The 17,114-nt window shown below is 50.6% G+C and overlaps 2 protein-coding genes across 2 annotated transcripts in view; one reads left to right on the top strand and one right to left on the bottom strand.

Annotated features, from left to right (window-relative positions):
* Window positions 1-4,439: 4,439 nt before the first annotated feature.
* On the top strand, window positions 4,440-9,941 carry PCBD1 (pterin-4 alpha-carbinolamine dehydratase 1). The gene is made up of 4 exons (XM_051800354.1): window positions 4,440-4,722; window positions 7,750-7,881; window positions 8,245-8,325; window positions 8,814-9,941. The coding sequence occupies exons 1-4, from the start codon at window positions 4,720-4,722 to the stop codon at window positions 8,910-8,912; spliced, it is 315 nt and encodes a 104-aa protein (XP_051656314.1). The 5' UTR covers window positions 4,440-4,719; the 3' UTR covers window positions 8,913-9,941.
* A 534-nt stretch (window positions 9,942-10,475) lies between these two features.
* Window positions 10,476-17,114, bottom strand: part of SGPL1 (sphingosine-1-phosphate lyase 1) — a 31,679-nt gene continuing 25,040 nt past the window's right edge. Inside the window, exons 10-14 of the mRNA XM_051800315.1 lie at window positions 16,871-17,020; window positions 15,605-15,843; window positions 14,886-15,032; window positions 13,797-13,917; window positions 10,476-13,710 (exon numbers count right to left, since the gene is read on the bottom strand). Coding sequence (XP_051656275.1) covers window positions 13,570-13,710; window positions 13,797-13,917; window positions 14,886-15,032; window positions 15,605-15,843; window positions 16,871-17,020 — 798 coding nt within the window. The 3' untranslated portion in view covers window positions 10,476-13,569. The remainder of the gene's footprint in view (window positions 13,711-13,796; window positions 13,918-14,885; window positions 15,033-15,604; window positions 15,844-16,870; window positions 17,021-17,114) is intronic.

Below are 17,114 nucleotides of genomic sequence, written 5' to 3' on the forward strand. Positions count from 1 at the left end.
ACGCTCCCGCAGAGCTGACCATGCCAGCATCCACTCCCGATTTTCGGGATCAGGGGGGGTTCTGAGAGCCCCCCACCCTGTGCCTTCCTGCAGGGACTGCGGTTTCGGGGACATCTCCCGTTTTCCAGCATTTTCCTGACCCCTAGTGACAAGACGTGGCTGTACAGCAGCCGCTTATCATGCAGCGCCCAACTCTCCCCGCATAAGCAAGGAACAAAACTCACTCCTTAACATGGGAGAAAGGTTCCCAGATCTGTCAAGATACTCACCCTCTGCAACCCCCGCAAATTTGCCAGAAAATCCAACCTGTTTAGCAAAGGCACTCAAATTTGGACTGAAAGTCAGGAAACAAGCTGAATACAAGCAGCTTCCCTTCCCCAGGCTCCAGGGAAGCCGAGCTACAGGGCTAATCCATCAGCAGGTGAGACAAAACAAGGGGTGGGGAGAAGGCAGTTTTGATGGATTACCTTCCCCCGGGGCAAATGCATCCTGGTGCAGGGAACTGAGTGACCTTGGCAAGACCACAAAATCCATGATCTCACCCCTGCCTGCTATGGACCGTGGAGCAGCTCCTGGGAGCTGGAGGACAAGACATGGGACATCGGCTGCCAGGACCCAGGGCCCTCGTTTTTGTCACACCACTGGGTTTCAAGGGCAAACAGAGAGTCAAACCAGGATTATTCTGGCCCCACTTTGAGTCTTCACATCTAAATCATGCCAGGTTTCTCCCTGCATGGGGTGGGAATGGGCTGCCTCTTCCAGCACCAGTCTGATCCAGGGGAAGTGTTCCCTGGCAAAGTGCATGCAGGTACTTTGGACTCAGGTTTGAATCATCCTCCTCTGGGAAACCTCCCTTCAGTGCAACATTTCTTACTCCCTCATACTGTGATAATCCTTGCAAGCAGTCACCTCCCACTTTGGGATTCAAGTTTTCTACACATCAGAAGTGGTCATGCCACTTTCTTGCCATTTTTTTCATCCCAGCCTTCTCCAGGGGAGCTGCCCTCTGCCTGACACAAAGGACCTTCACCTAAAGCATCGTGTGAGCAGACCAAAGCCTCAGCTTCTGCCAGCCTCCAATTTATTTTGTTGGATGCTCTGAGGCCCTTGCTGACTTTGATAAAACGCTGCTACAAGAGGAAACCTCACACAGGAATAATTAACGATTCATCTCTGCTTATTGGGCCCTTTTGTCAACTTAGACTTGTCACAACTGCCATAAATCCCCTCCAGTGCTAAACAAACTCTTTAATTAAATCTTTTGTGCCATGAGACCAATGCTTCAGACATCAGATGATGAAGGAGTTTGGCCCACCCTGGCTTAAAACACCCTTTGGGGGCTGAGGTTCTCCAGGAGGTGGGGATCCTGTCCCAAGCTGCTTCCTCTAATGCCATTAGCATGGATGCAACTCCAAAAATGCACTCCCAGTGAATTCCTGAGGCACTGCAGCTGGTTAATTGTTTCCCTGCTGAATAAGCAGTTGTTCCCTCCTTGCCCACACACATGAGTTTCAGTCTCATCACAGGAGCAACCTCAAAGCCATAAACACAAAGAGAGTTCAGCGCCCACCAGGCAAAAATGTCTTCCCCCAATCTGTGGGTGACCAAGAATCCTCCTGCCCAGGGTCTCCTCATTTAGGAAAAAGAAGTCAGGCATATCAAGCCTTCCTCCCTCCTGAATAGTGAGGAGGGAATGGGAAGAGGGTCCCAGAGCTGAGGAAGAGACAAGAGCATCAGTTAAAGGTGAAGCAAATGAACAGCACACCCAGGGTTTCATAAAGGCCTTCTCTGTGGAGCAGGGACATCCTGACACAGGGGCTTCTTCACACCCTGTCTCCAGCCTCAGCCAGAACTGAACCTGGGAAACCACAGGATTTAAAATGGTTTGGGTTGGAAGGGACATTACTCATTATCCAGTTCCACCCACCCTGCCATGGGCAGGGACACCTTCCATAGTTCCCAGGTTGCTCCAAGCCCCATCCAACCTGGCCTTGGACACTTCCAGGGATGGGGCAGCCACAGCTTCTCTGGGCAGCCTGTGCCAGGGCCTCCCCACCCTCACAGGGAAGAATTTCTTCCCAATATTCCATTTAACCCTGCCTCTGTCAGTGTGAATTCATTCTCCCTCATCCTGTCACTCTGGACCCTTATCCAAAGTCCCTCTCCAGCTCTCTTGGGCACTGGAAGGAGCTCTCAGGTCTCCCTGTTCTTGTCTTGCTCCTTTCCCACAAAGACAGGCTGAGAGAGCCAGGATTGTTCAGCCTGGAGAAGAGAAGGTTCCAGGGAGACCTGAGAGCCTCTTCCAGTTCCTGAAGGGGGTCTGAGAGCTGGGTTCCAAGGGTTACCTGGAAAAGCAGACCTGCAGGAAGATGACTGAGCACGTTCTTCATACTCCTAAGTGAGGAGCCAGCACAGACTATGGGGACAGAGAAAAGAAAAGAGAAAAAGAAAGAAACTCAAACAACAAAAGAAATCAACACATCCAAACAACACTCATTGCTCTATTGGACCATCAAAATGTTTCAGGGAGAGTGAAATGAGAAGGGAGAGACATTCAAAAGGCAAATTGAAATGGGAGACAGAATAGGGTTCTCAACCGAAGCAGATTTCAGGGTCAGATATATTTTGTTAAAAACTTACTGACAAAATAAAAATAATAGTAGGTGAGTGATACTGAAGTGCACCTCAAATATCCAGAATCCCCTGTGGGTCTGTGACAGCAATGTGGGTTTAGCTGCCACTGACCTCATCAAAGGAGCACAGCTCTAAACTAGACAAAGAGAGAAGGAAAAAGAGCAAAAATCTGCTCCCAGTAAACAGGCACAGGGTGCAAACTGCTCTGAGTAAACACCTTGCCCAACATCCCTCAATTAATAATTAAAAGCAGATCTAAAGGGTCCCATCTCAAAAAGAGAAATTAAAGCAGTGCAGAGGGAGAGTTTCATGCACTCAGAGGTTCAGGAGTTGAAGTCAGCCAAAGGATTCCCCTGCACACAGTTCCACATCCCAGAGAGAGGAAAATCACAACTGCCCCGTTGACATTTTTTGGACAAGCTCATCCCTCTGAGAGAGATCCCACCCATGAAAGGTTGGCAGTTAAAGCTGGATTTATCACCCAGGAGAGAAAATGCCATTACAAAGGAGCTGAGCCATCAGCAGACACAGGATAAGTGACCTCTTTTCTCCTGATGCTCTCCACCTGAGGTGGTGGCAGGCACTCTGGACTGGCAGCACACGGATTGCCAAGGGAAACAGGATCAGCTCCAGCCAGGCTGGAGCAAAATCCAACAGAGAGAAAGAGGGGTAGCACGAGAAATGGGGGATTTGTTTCCTTCACATCTCCAGATCAATAGGGAGGCCAACAGAGGCACTGTCACCCAGCCCAGGAGCACTCGGGGCCCTGACAGGGCCACCAAAGGTCACCTGCCCATATTTACAGGGGCTGTGCTGATGAAACTGCCTGTCCTGCACTTCCAGCTTATGCCAAGGAAACATTCTGCTAGCCTTTCCCAACCTGACAAACAATCCCACCTCTCGATTTCATTGCTGGAAACCATACAGCACACTCCCTCCTTTCAGCCATATCAGAGCTTCCAGTTTCACATCCACACACAGTGATTTTCTTCTCAGGTGCTGTATTTCTCTCCAAGTCTTTTCTCCCTGGACAGACACTCAGGGTCTCCCTGGACACAAAAGATGTTCATTTTTCCTTTCCATTACCCTGGAAAGGAAACATATAGAGAGGGGGGGAAAAAAAGAAAAAGGGAAGGGAAGAATTTGCTTCCCTCTAACTTGCCTGCTGGAGAAACAAATCATCTCTGTGGTACCCACAAACCCTTACAGTAGAAAACAAAATGTGCATGAGAGTATATATAAGGGATGTACATCACACTATATTAAAAAAAAAAAAAAATCCAGACTTAGTTGCTTCAAGAGTAAAGGAGCCACGAGGGTATAGCAGGGGGCTGAATTCCTGTCTGCCACGTACATAAGCACAGTAAAAAGTTGTTGTCAGCACTGGAAAATTGCCCATCACATGAGTGGGTTTAGCAGACAACGAGCTGCAGGACATGGGCACAAAGCCGGCGGGCCTGGAGAGCAAAAATGCCAGGGAGCAGCACAGGGCATCCTGCACACCCCGTTCCCTCGGCAACGGGAGAAAACACCTTGGAAATGCTCAGGAGGGCTGTGCTGCACACACTCTCCCCTTTCCATGGCTTTTAGTCCACGTGCTGCGATATAATCCAGGCTGTCCCAGGCAACGCATTTTGTGATTCGCGCTGCCCGGAGCTCAGAGGGCCGGGAAGCACGGGGATACACTCAGCCGGGATCACCGTGGCGCTCATCACACGTGTGGCCAGCAGCACCCGGTGGTACCTCCTTCAGCTGGCCCTCTCCATCCTGTCCCACCTTTTCCTTGGGCAGCAGGTTAAAATAAAGCGAGCCCGCGGAGAGGGGTGGGTGGGTTCGGGGCAGACACAGCATCGCTTGGGCGGGCAGGGGTTCCGAGAGCCCCCGGCTGGGCATCCCCCGAGCCCCCCGGCCCTGTGGGGCCCCGCAGGCGGGTGCCCAGCGCTGGGAAGGCTCTGCTGGCCGGGGGAGGACCCGGCTCCCTCGCCACGCCTCCCAACACCCCGGACACGCCGCGGGTCCCGCGGGCTCCGCACGCCGAGCATCGCCCGGCCCGCACCGCGCACGGAGGGCACGGACACCGCGGCCATGGTAAGTCCCTGCTGGGAAAAGCCGGCTGTTTCTTTAGCCTTTTCCAAGGCAGGAAGGTTTCGGCGGCAGGTCCAGACCCTGAGCAGAGGCAGGAGGGAAGGGAGAAAGGAGCAGAGCGCTGCGGTTAATCAGTAACGCGGGAGCTCCGCGGCCGCTGCTGAATTACCGGAGGCAGCGCCCCGAGGGGTCCCTGCGAGGGGGAGGGAAAGAGGCCGTCAGCGATGATCTCCCCCTCCAGTTCTGTAGGGCAAGGACGACCCCCGTGTGTGCTCCGTCTGCACAGCCCGTGCAACACACCCCGGGCCAGCTGGAAATCGGTTTTTCCACAGCAGCAAGAGACCGTGGGCCTTGCGACATCATTCCAGGGCCGTGCCCTTTACCTTCTCCCAGGTGACAAGTCACCACTAATATCGGGAAGGAATCCTTTCCCTGTGAGGGTGGTGAGGCCCTGGCACAGGGTGCCCAGAGAAGCTGTGGCTGCCCCATCCCTGGAAGTGTTCAAAGCCAGGCTGGACGGGGCTTGGAGCAACCTGGGCTAGTGGAAGGTGTCCCTGCCCATGGCAGGGGTTGGAATGAGATGATCTTTAAGGTCCCTTCCCACCCAAACCATACTGTGACTCCCTAACTAAAAATCTTACAGTTAGGGCAAAGAGGGTTGTTTCATCTCCTGACAGCTCTCCCAATTTCCCATGCTGGTTCCTTTCCCTCAGTTGCACAATGCATCTGCTTGGTTTCCTGCTGGCAAAACATAAAAATCCCAACTCCTCGGCAGTTGAGAGCCAGCAGAAGAAAACAAAATAATTTAATTTCCCTAATGAGAAGAGTGTGTTTTAAAGGACTAAGTGCACTTGAAAGCATTAACGTGTCATACTGACAAAACCAGCGGGCTGGGCAATGTGCTGGGGTGGAGAAGGAGGGATTGGAGGAGGCTGGAGGGCACAGGGGTGCTCCAGGCAGAGGGTTTGCCATCACAAGACACAGTGTTCAGTGGACCAAACCTCAGCCTGGCCATGCTTCCCACTGGTGCTGGGCTCTGGCAGAGGAGCTGGGCCTGGAAAAAGCCCCGGGGCCTGTCCTCCCACAGCAAAGAAAAGCGTTCAAGAGAACAATTAAACCACGGCCCTCCCAAGCAGCCTGGTTTCTTGCTCTGCACAGGGGAGGCTGGTTTGGAGACCAGCCCCGGCATCCACATCCCTCTGCTCCAAGCAACAGCTCCAGCTTTACTCAGCCTTTAGCACCGATGCACGAGCAGGTTTCAGCCCCGATCCCAAATCCTGCCCCGTTCCCATCAGTCCCCAGGGCAGCTCCCAGGGGTGCCCCCCTGCCTCTGTCCCCACCTCATCCAGTTGCTAAGCTACCTGCGCCCGGCTTATCACGCCATGCGGGGAAGGGCAGCGGCTCCAGGTTTATTGTGCTAAGTCATGTTTACTCACTGCCTTCCCTCCGAGCCCAGAGCTCGGAGGAGGACAGGGTTGACATTTGGGGGATGGGGAGGGAGGTGACAGAGCCGGGGCTGGCAGGGGGCCGTCCAAAATGCTGCAAGGCCAAAACATGAACGGGCAAGGAAGGCTTTCCCCAAAAATCACACAGCCGCGATGCCAGGGGGACAGAAACCATCCCACCCCCAGCCACCCCACGCTGAGGTTCAGGGCACACCTTGGCACTCTCCATCTCATGCAGTTGGCAGCTTTCTCCAAGCATAAGGGTCACAGCTCCACAGACAGGGAGGCACCCACACAGCCATGGGAATAGGGCATCATCTTTCCAGTCTTCCTGAAAACATGCAAGAACCACCCCCAAACTCATCAGCTTCACGGCTGCCTCTCTGGTTCTGTGCAGCCTGGGAGAAGGTAAACCACAGGAGAGGATGATTTGCCTTAGTTGTTTAAGGTGGTAATTCTCAGCATCGATGCCCAAGCACAGTGTCTCAAGGCCCTGCTGCCCAAACACCCCCAAAAAAGTGGTCTGGATTTGTTGGGACTCACACCTAACTTACCACAGTTTGCTCTGCAGCACATAAAGGAAAAGAAATTGCAAAGAGATATTGATCTTTGTCATCACCAACTGCAAGGATCAGGTCACCCAAGGCTGTCAGAGCTCAAGGAGCTGTTGGACAACACCCTCAGGCATATGGTGGGATTCTTGGGGTATCCTGTGCAGGGCCAGGAGCTGGACTTGATGATCCTGGTGGGTCCCTTCCAGCTCACAGTACTCTGTGATTCTGTGAAAGAATTTTAATTGCCAGAACATAACCTTTCAGAGAGAGCAATACCCCTCTGCACTCACTCCTGCCTTCCCCAGAGCCAGAATAGATGCTTCATTTTAGTTTTATCTTTGCCTATAATCATTTCCCAAAGCCAGGAATTGCTGCTTCCCCACCACCACCCCTTACAAACCAAGTAACAGCAGCTCTGTCCAAGACAAGGCTCACTCACAGTCTCTCCCTCTGCCCTTTTTTCATCACAGACAGAAGCAGCCTCTTGAACTCCATTGTAATAGAAGAGAGATAGAAAAGGAAAAGGAGCTGAACTGCAGTTTAGTGTGACTCATCTCTGATTGACGCCACTTCTTTCCTCTAAAGCAGGCTCCCAGTAAATAAATATATTAAATAAATAAATAAATATGTAAAATAGGGAAACATAAAGCAATTCTCTGATGCAGAGACCATCACAGAGTTTCAGGTTTTGGTTTCCACCCCCTGAAAATTATCTGTAATGTATTTTGGAGCTTAACCTCACACAGGTATCATTTCTTTGTACATCAGGTTGTAACAAGGACATACAGACACTGTGGGAGGTGTTGCAGGTGAGAGGACAGAAGGGACCAGCTGGACCTTGGACACATGCAGGATGTATCCCAGGCAGGGAGCAGAGGGCAGTGTTGATATCCCACCCCTCCCACCCACCCTGCAGCTGCCTCTGTGTTCCCATAACTCCAGGATCCACGGGATGCCTCGCTGCTCTGAACAGCTGCTCCATCATACCTGTGCCACACTGATTCGCTTTTCTTCCCTTCCCGTGGTGCCAGGCAGGAAAAGCCCACAGGCTGAGCACGGAGGAGAGGGAGCAGCTGCTGCCAAACCTGAGAGCTGTGGGGTGGAATGAGGTGGAAGGCAGAGACGCCATCTTCAAGGAGTTCCACTTCAAGGACTTCAACCGGGTAGGAGCACCAGCGTTTTACAAACTGGGAGACCTGGTTTGCAGAGCAGGGAGTCCCCTCTGCAAGGCTCAGCCACAGAAACCCCTCCCTGTGTCTCCTGAAATGTGATGGCTGGGCAAGGTAACCTCCCCCAGGACACCAAAGTGGTCAACTCAGCACACAGTTTGTCTGGAGAAAAACTCCTCAAAAAAAAAAAAAAAAGGAAAACCCACAGAAAACCCCAAGAAAGACACAGAACATCCCAGGCCTTGCATTTGGTTGGGTTATCTAAAAACAGGTGGTGTAAAATTAACAATAATGGGGTGAAAAGCAATATACTGCAGGGTCAGTGGTTCACAGTTAACTTCCCTTGTCACTTCACAGGCCTTTGGCTTCATGACCAGAGTGGCTCTACAGGCAGAAAAACTGGATCACCACCCTGAATGGTTCAACGTGTACAATAAGGTAAGAAACAGGGATGGTGGGGGCAAAACAGAGCTCTTCAGTGAGCAGATCCCTTTTCTGAGGGATAAAACAGGAGCAGCAAGTCCTGTTCCCATCAGCAGGACTTCTTCCCTCAGATGCTATTCCCCTATCCCAGACAGCCTCCAGCTTTCACAGATCCTTTCCCTCCTTGTTTTTCCCTGTCCAGCTGAGCAGGAGCTGCCCTGGCCAGTCCCAGGGGGTGTCTTTTTTAAATCATATCAGAAGTAGCAGGAGTAGTAGGGGAGAAGCTTCTGGGGAAGGAGGGAGTTGAGAAGCGGGCACAGTGGCTGCTGTGACCGAGGGAGGGGTGGCAGTGACAGCTTGTGGAGAGGATAAGCTGCAGGAAGGAGAAAACCAGGCAAAGTGCCAGGCCACCTCTCCCACGCCAGGAAATGTCTGGAGCCACCTGTGCCTCACCTACAGCACTGGGGGAAACCAGCAACACTCTGTCTGTCTGTCTGCTTCAGGTTCACATCACCTTGAGCACCCACGAGTGTGGAGGGCTGTCGGAGCGGGACATCAACCTGGCCAGCTTCATCGAGCAGGTCGCAGCTTCCCTCTCCTGACCTCTGGAGAGACATGAAGCCCAAAAGCCACTGTGCCACTGCCACAACCCGTGTCCAGACAGCTGCCCCCAGAGCCTTGTCCTGCTTCCAGGCTACATCCTGGGATCCAGACTGCCTGACACCTCACCCATCCCCCTGCCCCAGCTCACCTGGATGGAGGCCCTGCTCAGGGTGCATATATTGAGCTTGCAAATTCCACCCTTAAAACCTTCCTTAGCCACGTGCTCCCAGCCCACCAAGTGCTGAGCCTTTCACCAGGAATCTGTCATATCACAGAAACACAGACTGGTTTGGGTGGGAAGGGACCTTAAAGATCATCTCATTCCAACCCCCTGCCATGGGCAGGGACACTTTCCACTAGCCCAGGTTGCTCCAAGCCCCATCCAGCCTGGCTTTGAACACTTCCAGGGATGGGGCAGCCACAGCTTCTCTGGGCACCCTGTGCCAGGGCCTCACCACCCTCACAGGCAATAATTTTTTCCTAATATCCAATCTAGACCTACTCTCTGTCAGTGTAAAGCCATTCCCCCTTGTCCTGTCACTACATGCTCTTGTGAGAAGTCCCTCTCCATGTTTCTTGTGGGCTCCTTTCAGGTCCTGGAAGGCCACAATTAGGTCACCCCAAAGCCTTCTCCTTTCCAGGCTGAACAATCCCAGTTCTCCCAGCCTTTTCTCATAGTAGAGCTGTTCCATTCCTCTAATCAGCTTGGTGGCCTCCTCTGGACTTGCTCCAACAGCTCCATGTCCTTCCAGAGTCATGTTACATAATTGCACCAGTAAATCTTTCCCAAGCCTGACTCCATCCAGCCACTGTGTTGTTGCTTCTAGAATATGCTTTCTGCCTAAAACATGTTTTGTGAACCCCTTGGTCTCTCTGTAACAAACCAGCAAGGTGATGTGCAGTTTGTCATCCCTGTAACCCCTCTCCAAGAGCGTTACAAGCAGGCATGTGGTCTCACCCCAACTGGAACCAGCCTTTAGTAAGATACCAAGTGATAATGTTTACAATAAATGTCTTGGTTAACCTGATGTCAGCTTGGAAAGAGGCCTCACTGATCAAATGACACCAACAGGTCTCCCCGAGGCAGGTACTGCTCTCAGAAAGGTGCTTCTGCCATGGGAAAATTTCACGGAGAAACAGCACATGCCTTGGCCTCAAAGTGATCAGGGTCTGAAAAAGCAGATGATCAAAGCCAGAGCAGGTAAAAACTGCTCGTGTAAAATCACATGTGTGCCATAGCCAAGGCACAAACACAGGGAAGGGACAACCAAAAGGTACAAAAGCAGCACAGCAACAGGCCAGGGGTTGCTTATGTCCCAAAAAGAGGGTGGGGGTGGATTTGGTGGTACAAGATCTTCAGTAATACAATGATCAACTTGATGTGAAACCAAGAGTAGCTGCTTTCAGCACAACAGTCTGGGGAAAAACATTACAAACACCCAGTTCAGATCTGATTTTTTTCCTCTTTTTTTTTTAACCCTTTAAAGTTCTACAAAGCATTAGTAGAAAATCCACAGCTCTTAAATGAGAGCTTTCAGCATCTTTGAACATCACACACACAAGACGTAGCCACAGACACTCTTTATCTTGTCAGAATGACAGAGCAGACCTCAGGCAGAGTTGTTAAGATTCATAAACCATCCCTACCTGCTACAGCCCAGGCTGGGCATGAGCAAAGACCAGGAACAACAGGTCCCTAGTCATTCAAATGACTATTGAAACAGGAAAATAAGAGCTCGAGGAGCCTAGATAGCTAAACACACCATTTTAATACAAACTAGGCCCATTTTCACCATCTCTTCAGCTATTTCAGCCTCCAGTTTTACAGTGGCAAATCAGAGAAACACAGAAATACTGCCATCAGGTGAACTCATCCTGTTTGTCCATTAAAAAGTCCATGTGGATTTACTGGGCAGGATATTATTGTGTTGTACGCAACCCTTCCTTTCCCCTCTCCTCCACGTCATCAGAAAAGTGCAGATGAAATCCATGGCATGAAGACACACATCTCTTCTTGGTCCATCCCATTGGATATTCTTCAGTCTAGTACCTAAGAGCAGGCAAATCCCTTGGAAGTTCTCTGTACAAGCAACAAATTCACTGTCCAGCTGGGAAAACCTGACAGCTGGAAATCTCACGGGAATTAACAGTCATGGAAATCCCTCCAGGTAGAAAGTACCATCCAGTCTCAGATCATAATCCAGTTCATCAAATTCTTCTTTTTTTGTCTTTTAAGTAATCACACAGCCTGTTAATCCATTTTTCTAAGACCATTTGGCATGATAAAGGAGATGCAGATTACATGTGAGGTGACCAGGATGAATAAAGACTACACACAAGTAAATTACAGTGGCCCGCTCCTGACCACAGGATTACATTACAGTACAGAACAAACACACATGAAACAACTAAACCCACAAATATTATTAATAAGCAAAGCCCAGAATAGAATACACTGATTTACAAATAACATCTTCAAATACTTCCAGAAATGTGAAATGGAGCACTGATCTGTTAGATCCATCTACTTCCTGGGAGGAAAAATGCAACTAGGGAAGGAAGAGAAGGGATTTTCTCTCTCCTTCAGCCCACCCCTGATCCATCCCTTCTTTCTTTTAAAGCAGAAAAAAAAAGAGTACCTCCCTTTTTTGCTTTGTTTTGTTAAATCTCAGTTCAAAAGAGAACCATCACAGTAGCCAGACACTTAAGACTGTCTCCAAAGTAACTGCAAGCTCAGAGATGCAGTAATGGTCACACTGGCAAGACCTTGACAGAATAAATGGGTCCAGTACAAACTGCCAGAGCTGATAACCCCATCAAGAGACTCTCAAGCAATTCAGTGATTTCGAAAGGGCCCAGAGACACGCATCAAGTCATCAATCTCAGGGCAGATGGCCAAAATACTTTTGTCTCCCAGCACTGAGAATAAAGCTGTTGGAAAGCCAGTTTTCTTGCCACAGTGGCTGGGCCCAGGGCTGCACTGGTTTGTGCAGTAGCTGGTGACTTTCTCATTCTGTAAAATTACTGTGCAAGTGTGTGCTTCAGCAAGGGTCAGCTTCAGGCAACAGGCCCTCTACAGCAGAGAAATGTCTTCTGATCCCCTGTGCAGATATGGCATGAAATCTTTGCCCACGTGTGGAATTCTGCCTGGAAAACTCTCTGTTCCAAGCAAAAAGCTCAGAGGAAACATGGGAAAGCCCTGCAGGAGTAACTCCACTGGTATTTAATAACTTAAGGAGATTCTGGCTTGGCCTTGAGGCTACAACTGCCTCACAAGCTGCACTGGGAAAATGATCTCACCATAAAAACAACAGAGAAAAATAGGAAGGCTGAGCCCTATGCCCAAGGCTTGAGCACCTCCAACTTGCTGCAGAGCTCTCCCAGCATCTTTGTAATACTGTGAAGGGACTTGGCTCAATACAACTACTACCCTACCTTACAGGCAGGTGTCCTTCCTCTGAGGCCAGCCTGCCTTTGCAGTTTATTTTCAGCATAGTACCATAAAGAGACGACCGCAGCCGAGGTCACGGCCAACAGCTGAACCCTCCAGCCCCCCCTGGCATCCCACAAAAAAAAAAAACAAACCAAAAAAAAAAAGCCAGAGAAGCATCAAGGCACAATGGTGAATGCCCTTTTGAGAATGTGCCTTAAAAGAATCAGTGCAAAGATTACTGCTAATACAAAAGTCACCTTTTTGATACTAAAAGATCGTGGTAAAAAAAAAAAAAAGAACCGTCAGGTTTGGCACCGTCCGTTTGCACGTGACATCCAGGGCCTGGCTAGCTCTGCTACAGCATCACGAGGGGACAGTGGAAAACCTTCAAGTTAGGAGAAGGGAAACTGGTTTTGCACCTCCCTCCGGAATTGTGCAAGGTAAAAAACAGCCCTCCAGGTGGTAAATGCACGTCTTCTGGAAGAGGCAGGGAAGCAAAACAGCTACGATGTACCCGGGATTTTCAGTACCATCCAGCTCCTCTCCCTACACCACCCGCTTGGGTTTCTATTTCTGCTCCTACTCAAGAGGCTCCAGAAAAGGATTTTGTGTTGTTTTTTTCTCCCCCTCAGCAGATATTGATTGCAGTCTCACTGAGATCTCCAGAGGGGATTTCAAAAGGAGTCCGTGACCATCTTCCCTTTCCCAATTTATCAGTTCTGCATTACACAGATATAAGGCTCCCAGCACGGTCTGTTAAATGCAGTAGCTTAGAGGAATACTGAAACCAAAACAAAATTTTCAATTTATTTTCTACCTTTAACTTCTGGGAAGATTGAAGCTTTGGAACACAACATGAGAACTCAAATCTAACACTTGGCTGGACACTGGCTGAATACCAGGTCTGAGGAGGAGGAACAGCAAGGAATGAAGTGACACGCAGAATACCTGAGGAATTTGGAGTTGTGGAATGGACATTCAACTGACCATCAACAGCCATGATAAAACAGGCAGGGGGAGGGGAAGAAAATCCCTAAAAATGAAGTTGGGCATGAAAATAATGTGGATTTCAGAACAGACTAAGACAGGGAAGGAATTCTTCCAGATCAAGCCACGCTCAGACCTGCAGTTGTAGGAACAAAGGCTTACTGCAATCTCTTCCCTAGGAAACTTTTTGATCCACTCCAGTGCCAGCTGGCAAGGCATCCATTGTTGCTGTACAGTCAGTGGTGGCTGGGAGAGCCGTTCATGTGCTTTTCACTGCAAGGAACATCTGTGCTGTAGAGGCCGTCCAGGTACGCCTGGGAAATCTCTGCTACCAAGCTCCTGTCTGGGACAGACTGTGCCATTCCATAGATAGCTCCCTAAGCAGAGAAGAGCAGGCTGTTACAAAGGAGAAACATGCCCCCACCCCCAAGAACATCCCCTCACTGTGTGCTGGCCTCCTCACCATGCCTGTGGTCTTGGCGTTGAGGTCCTTCACGATGTCCTCGATGCCGTCTCTGACATCCCTCAGGAACTCTTCAGCAACGCCAGGCTTCGTGTGCAGCTGAGTAATGCAGAGATGGATGCTGGGTAGGCAGGGCAGAGGGACAGATTAACCACCTCCAGAACGTACAGCTCCCTATTTTCCAAGCAACTGACAGCACTTTAGTCCTTCTGTGAGCAGTGATAACCGTGTATCTCCCTAAAAAAGCATTCCCTAAGCACCACTAAGGGTAATCCCTGCAAAATACTTACAGGAACCAAGCTTGGAGAGTTCAGCTCTTCTTCTGCAAATGTCAGCTCCTCCTCCCTTCCTTCCTGACTTCACCATTACATTAAAGGCCTATCATTTTCTCACCTCATTCCAGGGACCTCTGGTGAGAAAAATGCAGCTGCCTGCAAGGATGGTAATCCTGGCCATCATTTCCCTCTCCTTCCTCTGCAGCTTTCAAGCCATCACCATCCCCCAGAGTGGAAGCTGGCATCCACCAGAAGGAACAGGGCTACATGCACCTCTGAGCTATCACCTCAGGCTCCCTACACTTTGCTTCGTGTGGCCAGTCAAAAATTTTTTCAGTGCAGCTACACCTGACAGCACCGGCCCCTTTTACCCACAAAAACCCAACTACCCACTTAAGGAAAGTCTCTGGCAAACATTCATTTTACATCACTGAAAATGATCAGCCCTTCACTGTTCTTTCAATTACCTTCATCTCCAATGGGCAGCAGGAAGATACTAAAAATAAATCTCTAAACCCTCAGTTAACTAACGTGAGATAAAGCCTTGGTTATTTATATTTTTCTGCTTGCATTAGAGGTAAATAGAAAGCGAGCCTCAGATATGTTCCTCTGCCATGCTCATTAAAATTACTATTGCTTTATCCTCACTGCTGTATATCAGCAGTTACAGAAGTAATTCTTTCTCTGCAGAGGACAAGTCTACATACAATTTACCAGATATGGACAACACCACTCAGCAAATCATAATAGCTGTGTGGCCTGAAGATGCCTATCTTGCACACCCTCTTGCATATCCTGGCCTCCACACACTCACCTTGGTGGGAACTGTAGGACATTTAAGTTCCATCCTTTTGCAGCTAAAAAATTGGATAATCGATAAATGTCGAAAGTGTCCGAGCCAATGGAGATCACAGACACCTCTGGTTTCCCAAAAATGAAGATGCTGTCAATTTTTCTCAACCTTGGATGGAAAAAGGAGAAAAGAAATGACTGATCAGGGTTCAGACACTCTGTCCACCTAGCTGGAGCCTTAAGGGAAAAGCTACAGAAGGGAACAGATGACAGCACATTCCCACCCAAAAATCATGCAGCCAGCCCAGGTCAGTGGGAGTTGCAAGAGGACCCAGGTCATGACATACCCTAAAGTCAAGTAAATTCAGGAAGAAATGGAAAAAAGGGAAGACAGAAAGGCAAGGGAAGACAGACTATCAGAGAAAACCAGCTTCTCTCATGCAGCCACACAAATACCCCAAACAAGAGAAAGTATAACCCTTCTTTTGTCCTCCCTCCAGATTCCCTCCTCAGCCATGGTTGAGGCAGAAGGAATTCTCCAAGCAAAGCCAGCTGAATAAAGGTGCCTGCACCCCTCCTCTCTGGGCACAAACAAAGCATCTTCTCCCAGAACTGCCCAGCAGGTCCCTACCCAGCAGGTCCCATGCCATAGCTCCTCCAGGGAAACAGAAACAGGAGCAGTTTGGGAGGAGGAGTGCAGCACAGGGTTGAAGAGCACAACCCAAACGCAAAGACACGTACTCTGACTCGAGGAAACGGGCTGTTTTAATGATCCTCTTCGTGGCCTCAACGTAGCCTGACTCTCCTATGTGCAGCAGAGTTGCCCAGCATGCAGCTATGATCCCACCAGGCCTGGAGCCTGCCACGGAGGGGGAGGCATAGATACCCCCCTGCCAGTCGGGGGCTATGAAGAACTGGTACTTCCTGTACTTCTTGTCGCTGTAGAGCACCACCGAGGAACCCTTGGGGGCGTAGCCATACTGCAAGGGGCACAGACAGTGTCAGAGGGCACCAAAAGGGCACAGGAACACAGCCAAGCACTCACCATGTGCCTGGACTGTTGATCTGTTGGAGGGCAGGAAGGTTCTGCACAGGGATTTGGACAGGCTGGATCTGTGGGCTGAGGGACACCAAGGCCCAGTGCCGGGTCCTGCCCTTGGGTCACACCAACCCCTGCAGCTCCAGGCTGGGGCAGAGGGGCTGCAAAGCTGGGAAAGGCCCTGGGGGTGCTGGTGACAGCGGCTGGACACGAGCTGGGTGTGCCCAGGGGGGCAAGAAGGCCAAGGGCCCCCGGGCTGTGCCAGCCATGGTGTGGGCACAGGCCCAGGGCAGTGCCCATCCCTGTGCTGGCACCGCTGAGGGACCTCGAGGGCTGGGCCCAGTTCTGGGCCCTCAACAGGAGAGACCCGGAGGGGCTGGAGCGTGTGCAGGGAAGGGAACGGAGCTGGGAAGGGGCTGGAGCAGCAGGAGGGGCTGAGGGAGCTGGGGGGGCTCAGCCTGGAGAAAAGGAGGCTCAGGGGGGACCTTCTGGCTCTGCAAGTCCCTGCCAGGAGGGGGGAGCCGGGGGGGGTCGGGCTCTGCTGCCAGGGAACAAGGGACAGGAGGAGAGGGAACGGCCTCAGGCTGTGCCAGGGGAGGTTTAAGTTGGACATCAGGAGGAATTTCTTCACAGAGGGGGTTGTCAGGCATTGGCAGGGGTTGCCCAGGTTGGTAGTGGAGCCACCATCCCTGGAAGTGTTCAAGGAATGACTGGACATGGCACTCAGTGCTCTGGTCTGGGTAACAAGGTGGAGATCAGTCAAAGGATGGACTCAGTCTTGGAGGTATTTTCCAACCTAAATGATTCTGTGATTCTGTACTTTGGCCCATTGTACAAAGCACATGAACAGAGCAGCCCCTACCCCTGCACCTCAGTGCTCCCTCCCACAGAGAAGAAATGCCTGAAGGCAGGGATGGCAACAGGAATCACACCCCAAAAATGAAAGCACTGGAAGACCCTCTTCTTACCTTGTGGGTATCAGCAGAAATGCTGGTCACACCTTCTACACGGAAGTCAAAGGGATGCTTTAGAGGGAACCCTGCCTTGTCCATGAAAGCAATGAGAAATCCACCCAGGCAGGCATCCACATGGAAGGGGATTTTGTACTTCACTGCCAGCTGTGTGTGAACAAGAGACCAGGGAAGAAAATGATGTGGCTGGGGCACCCAAACTCCAGTCACCAAGATATACTTGCCATTTCACAAATAAATG

This window comes from Manacus candei, unplaced genomic scaffold (genome assembly GCF_025592945.1).
Source record: "Manacus candei isolate 608988 ecotype Guabito, Panama unplaced genomic scaffold, ASM2559294v1 h1tg000050l, whole genome shotgun sequence".
NCBI lineage: Eukaryota > Metazoa > Chordata > Aves > Passeriformes > Pipridae > Manacus > Manacus candei.

Coding starts and splice junctions, on each gene's coding strand:
- PCBD1 (XM_051800354.1), top strand. Junction 7,882..8,244: donor ACTTCAAGGACTTCAACCGG/GTAGGAGCACCA, acceptor GTCACTTCACAG/GCCTTTGGCTTCATGACCAG. Junction 8,326..8,813: donor GGTTCAACGTGTACAATAAG/GTAAGAAACAGG, acceptor TGTCTGCTTCAG/GTTCACATCACCTTGAGCAC.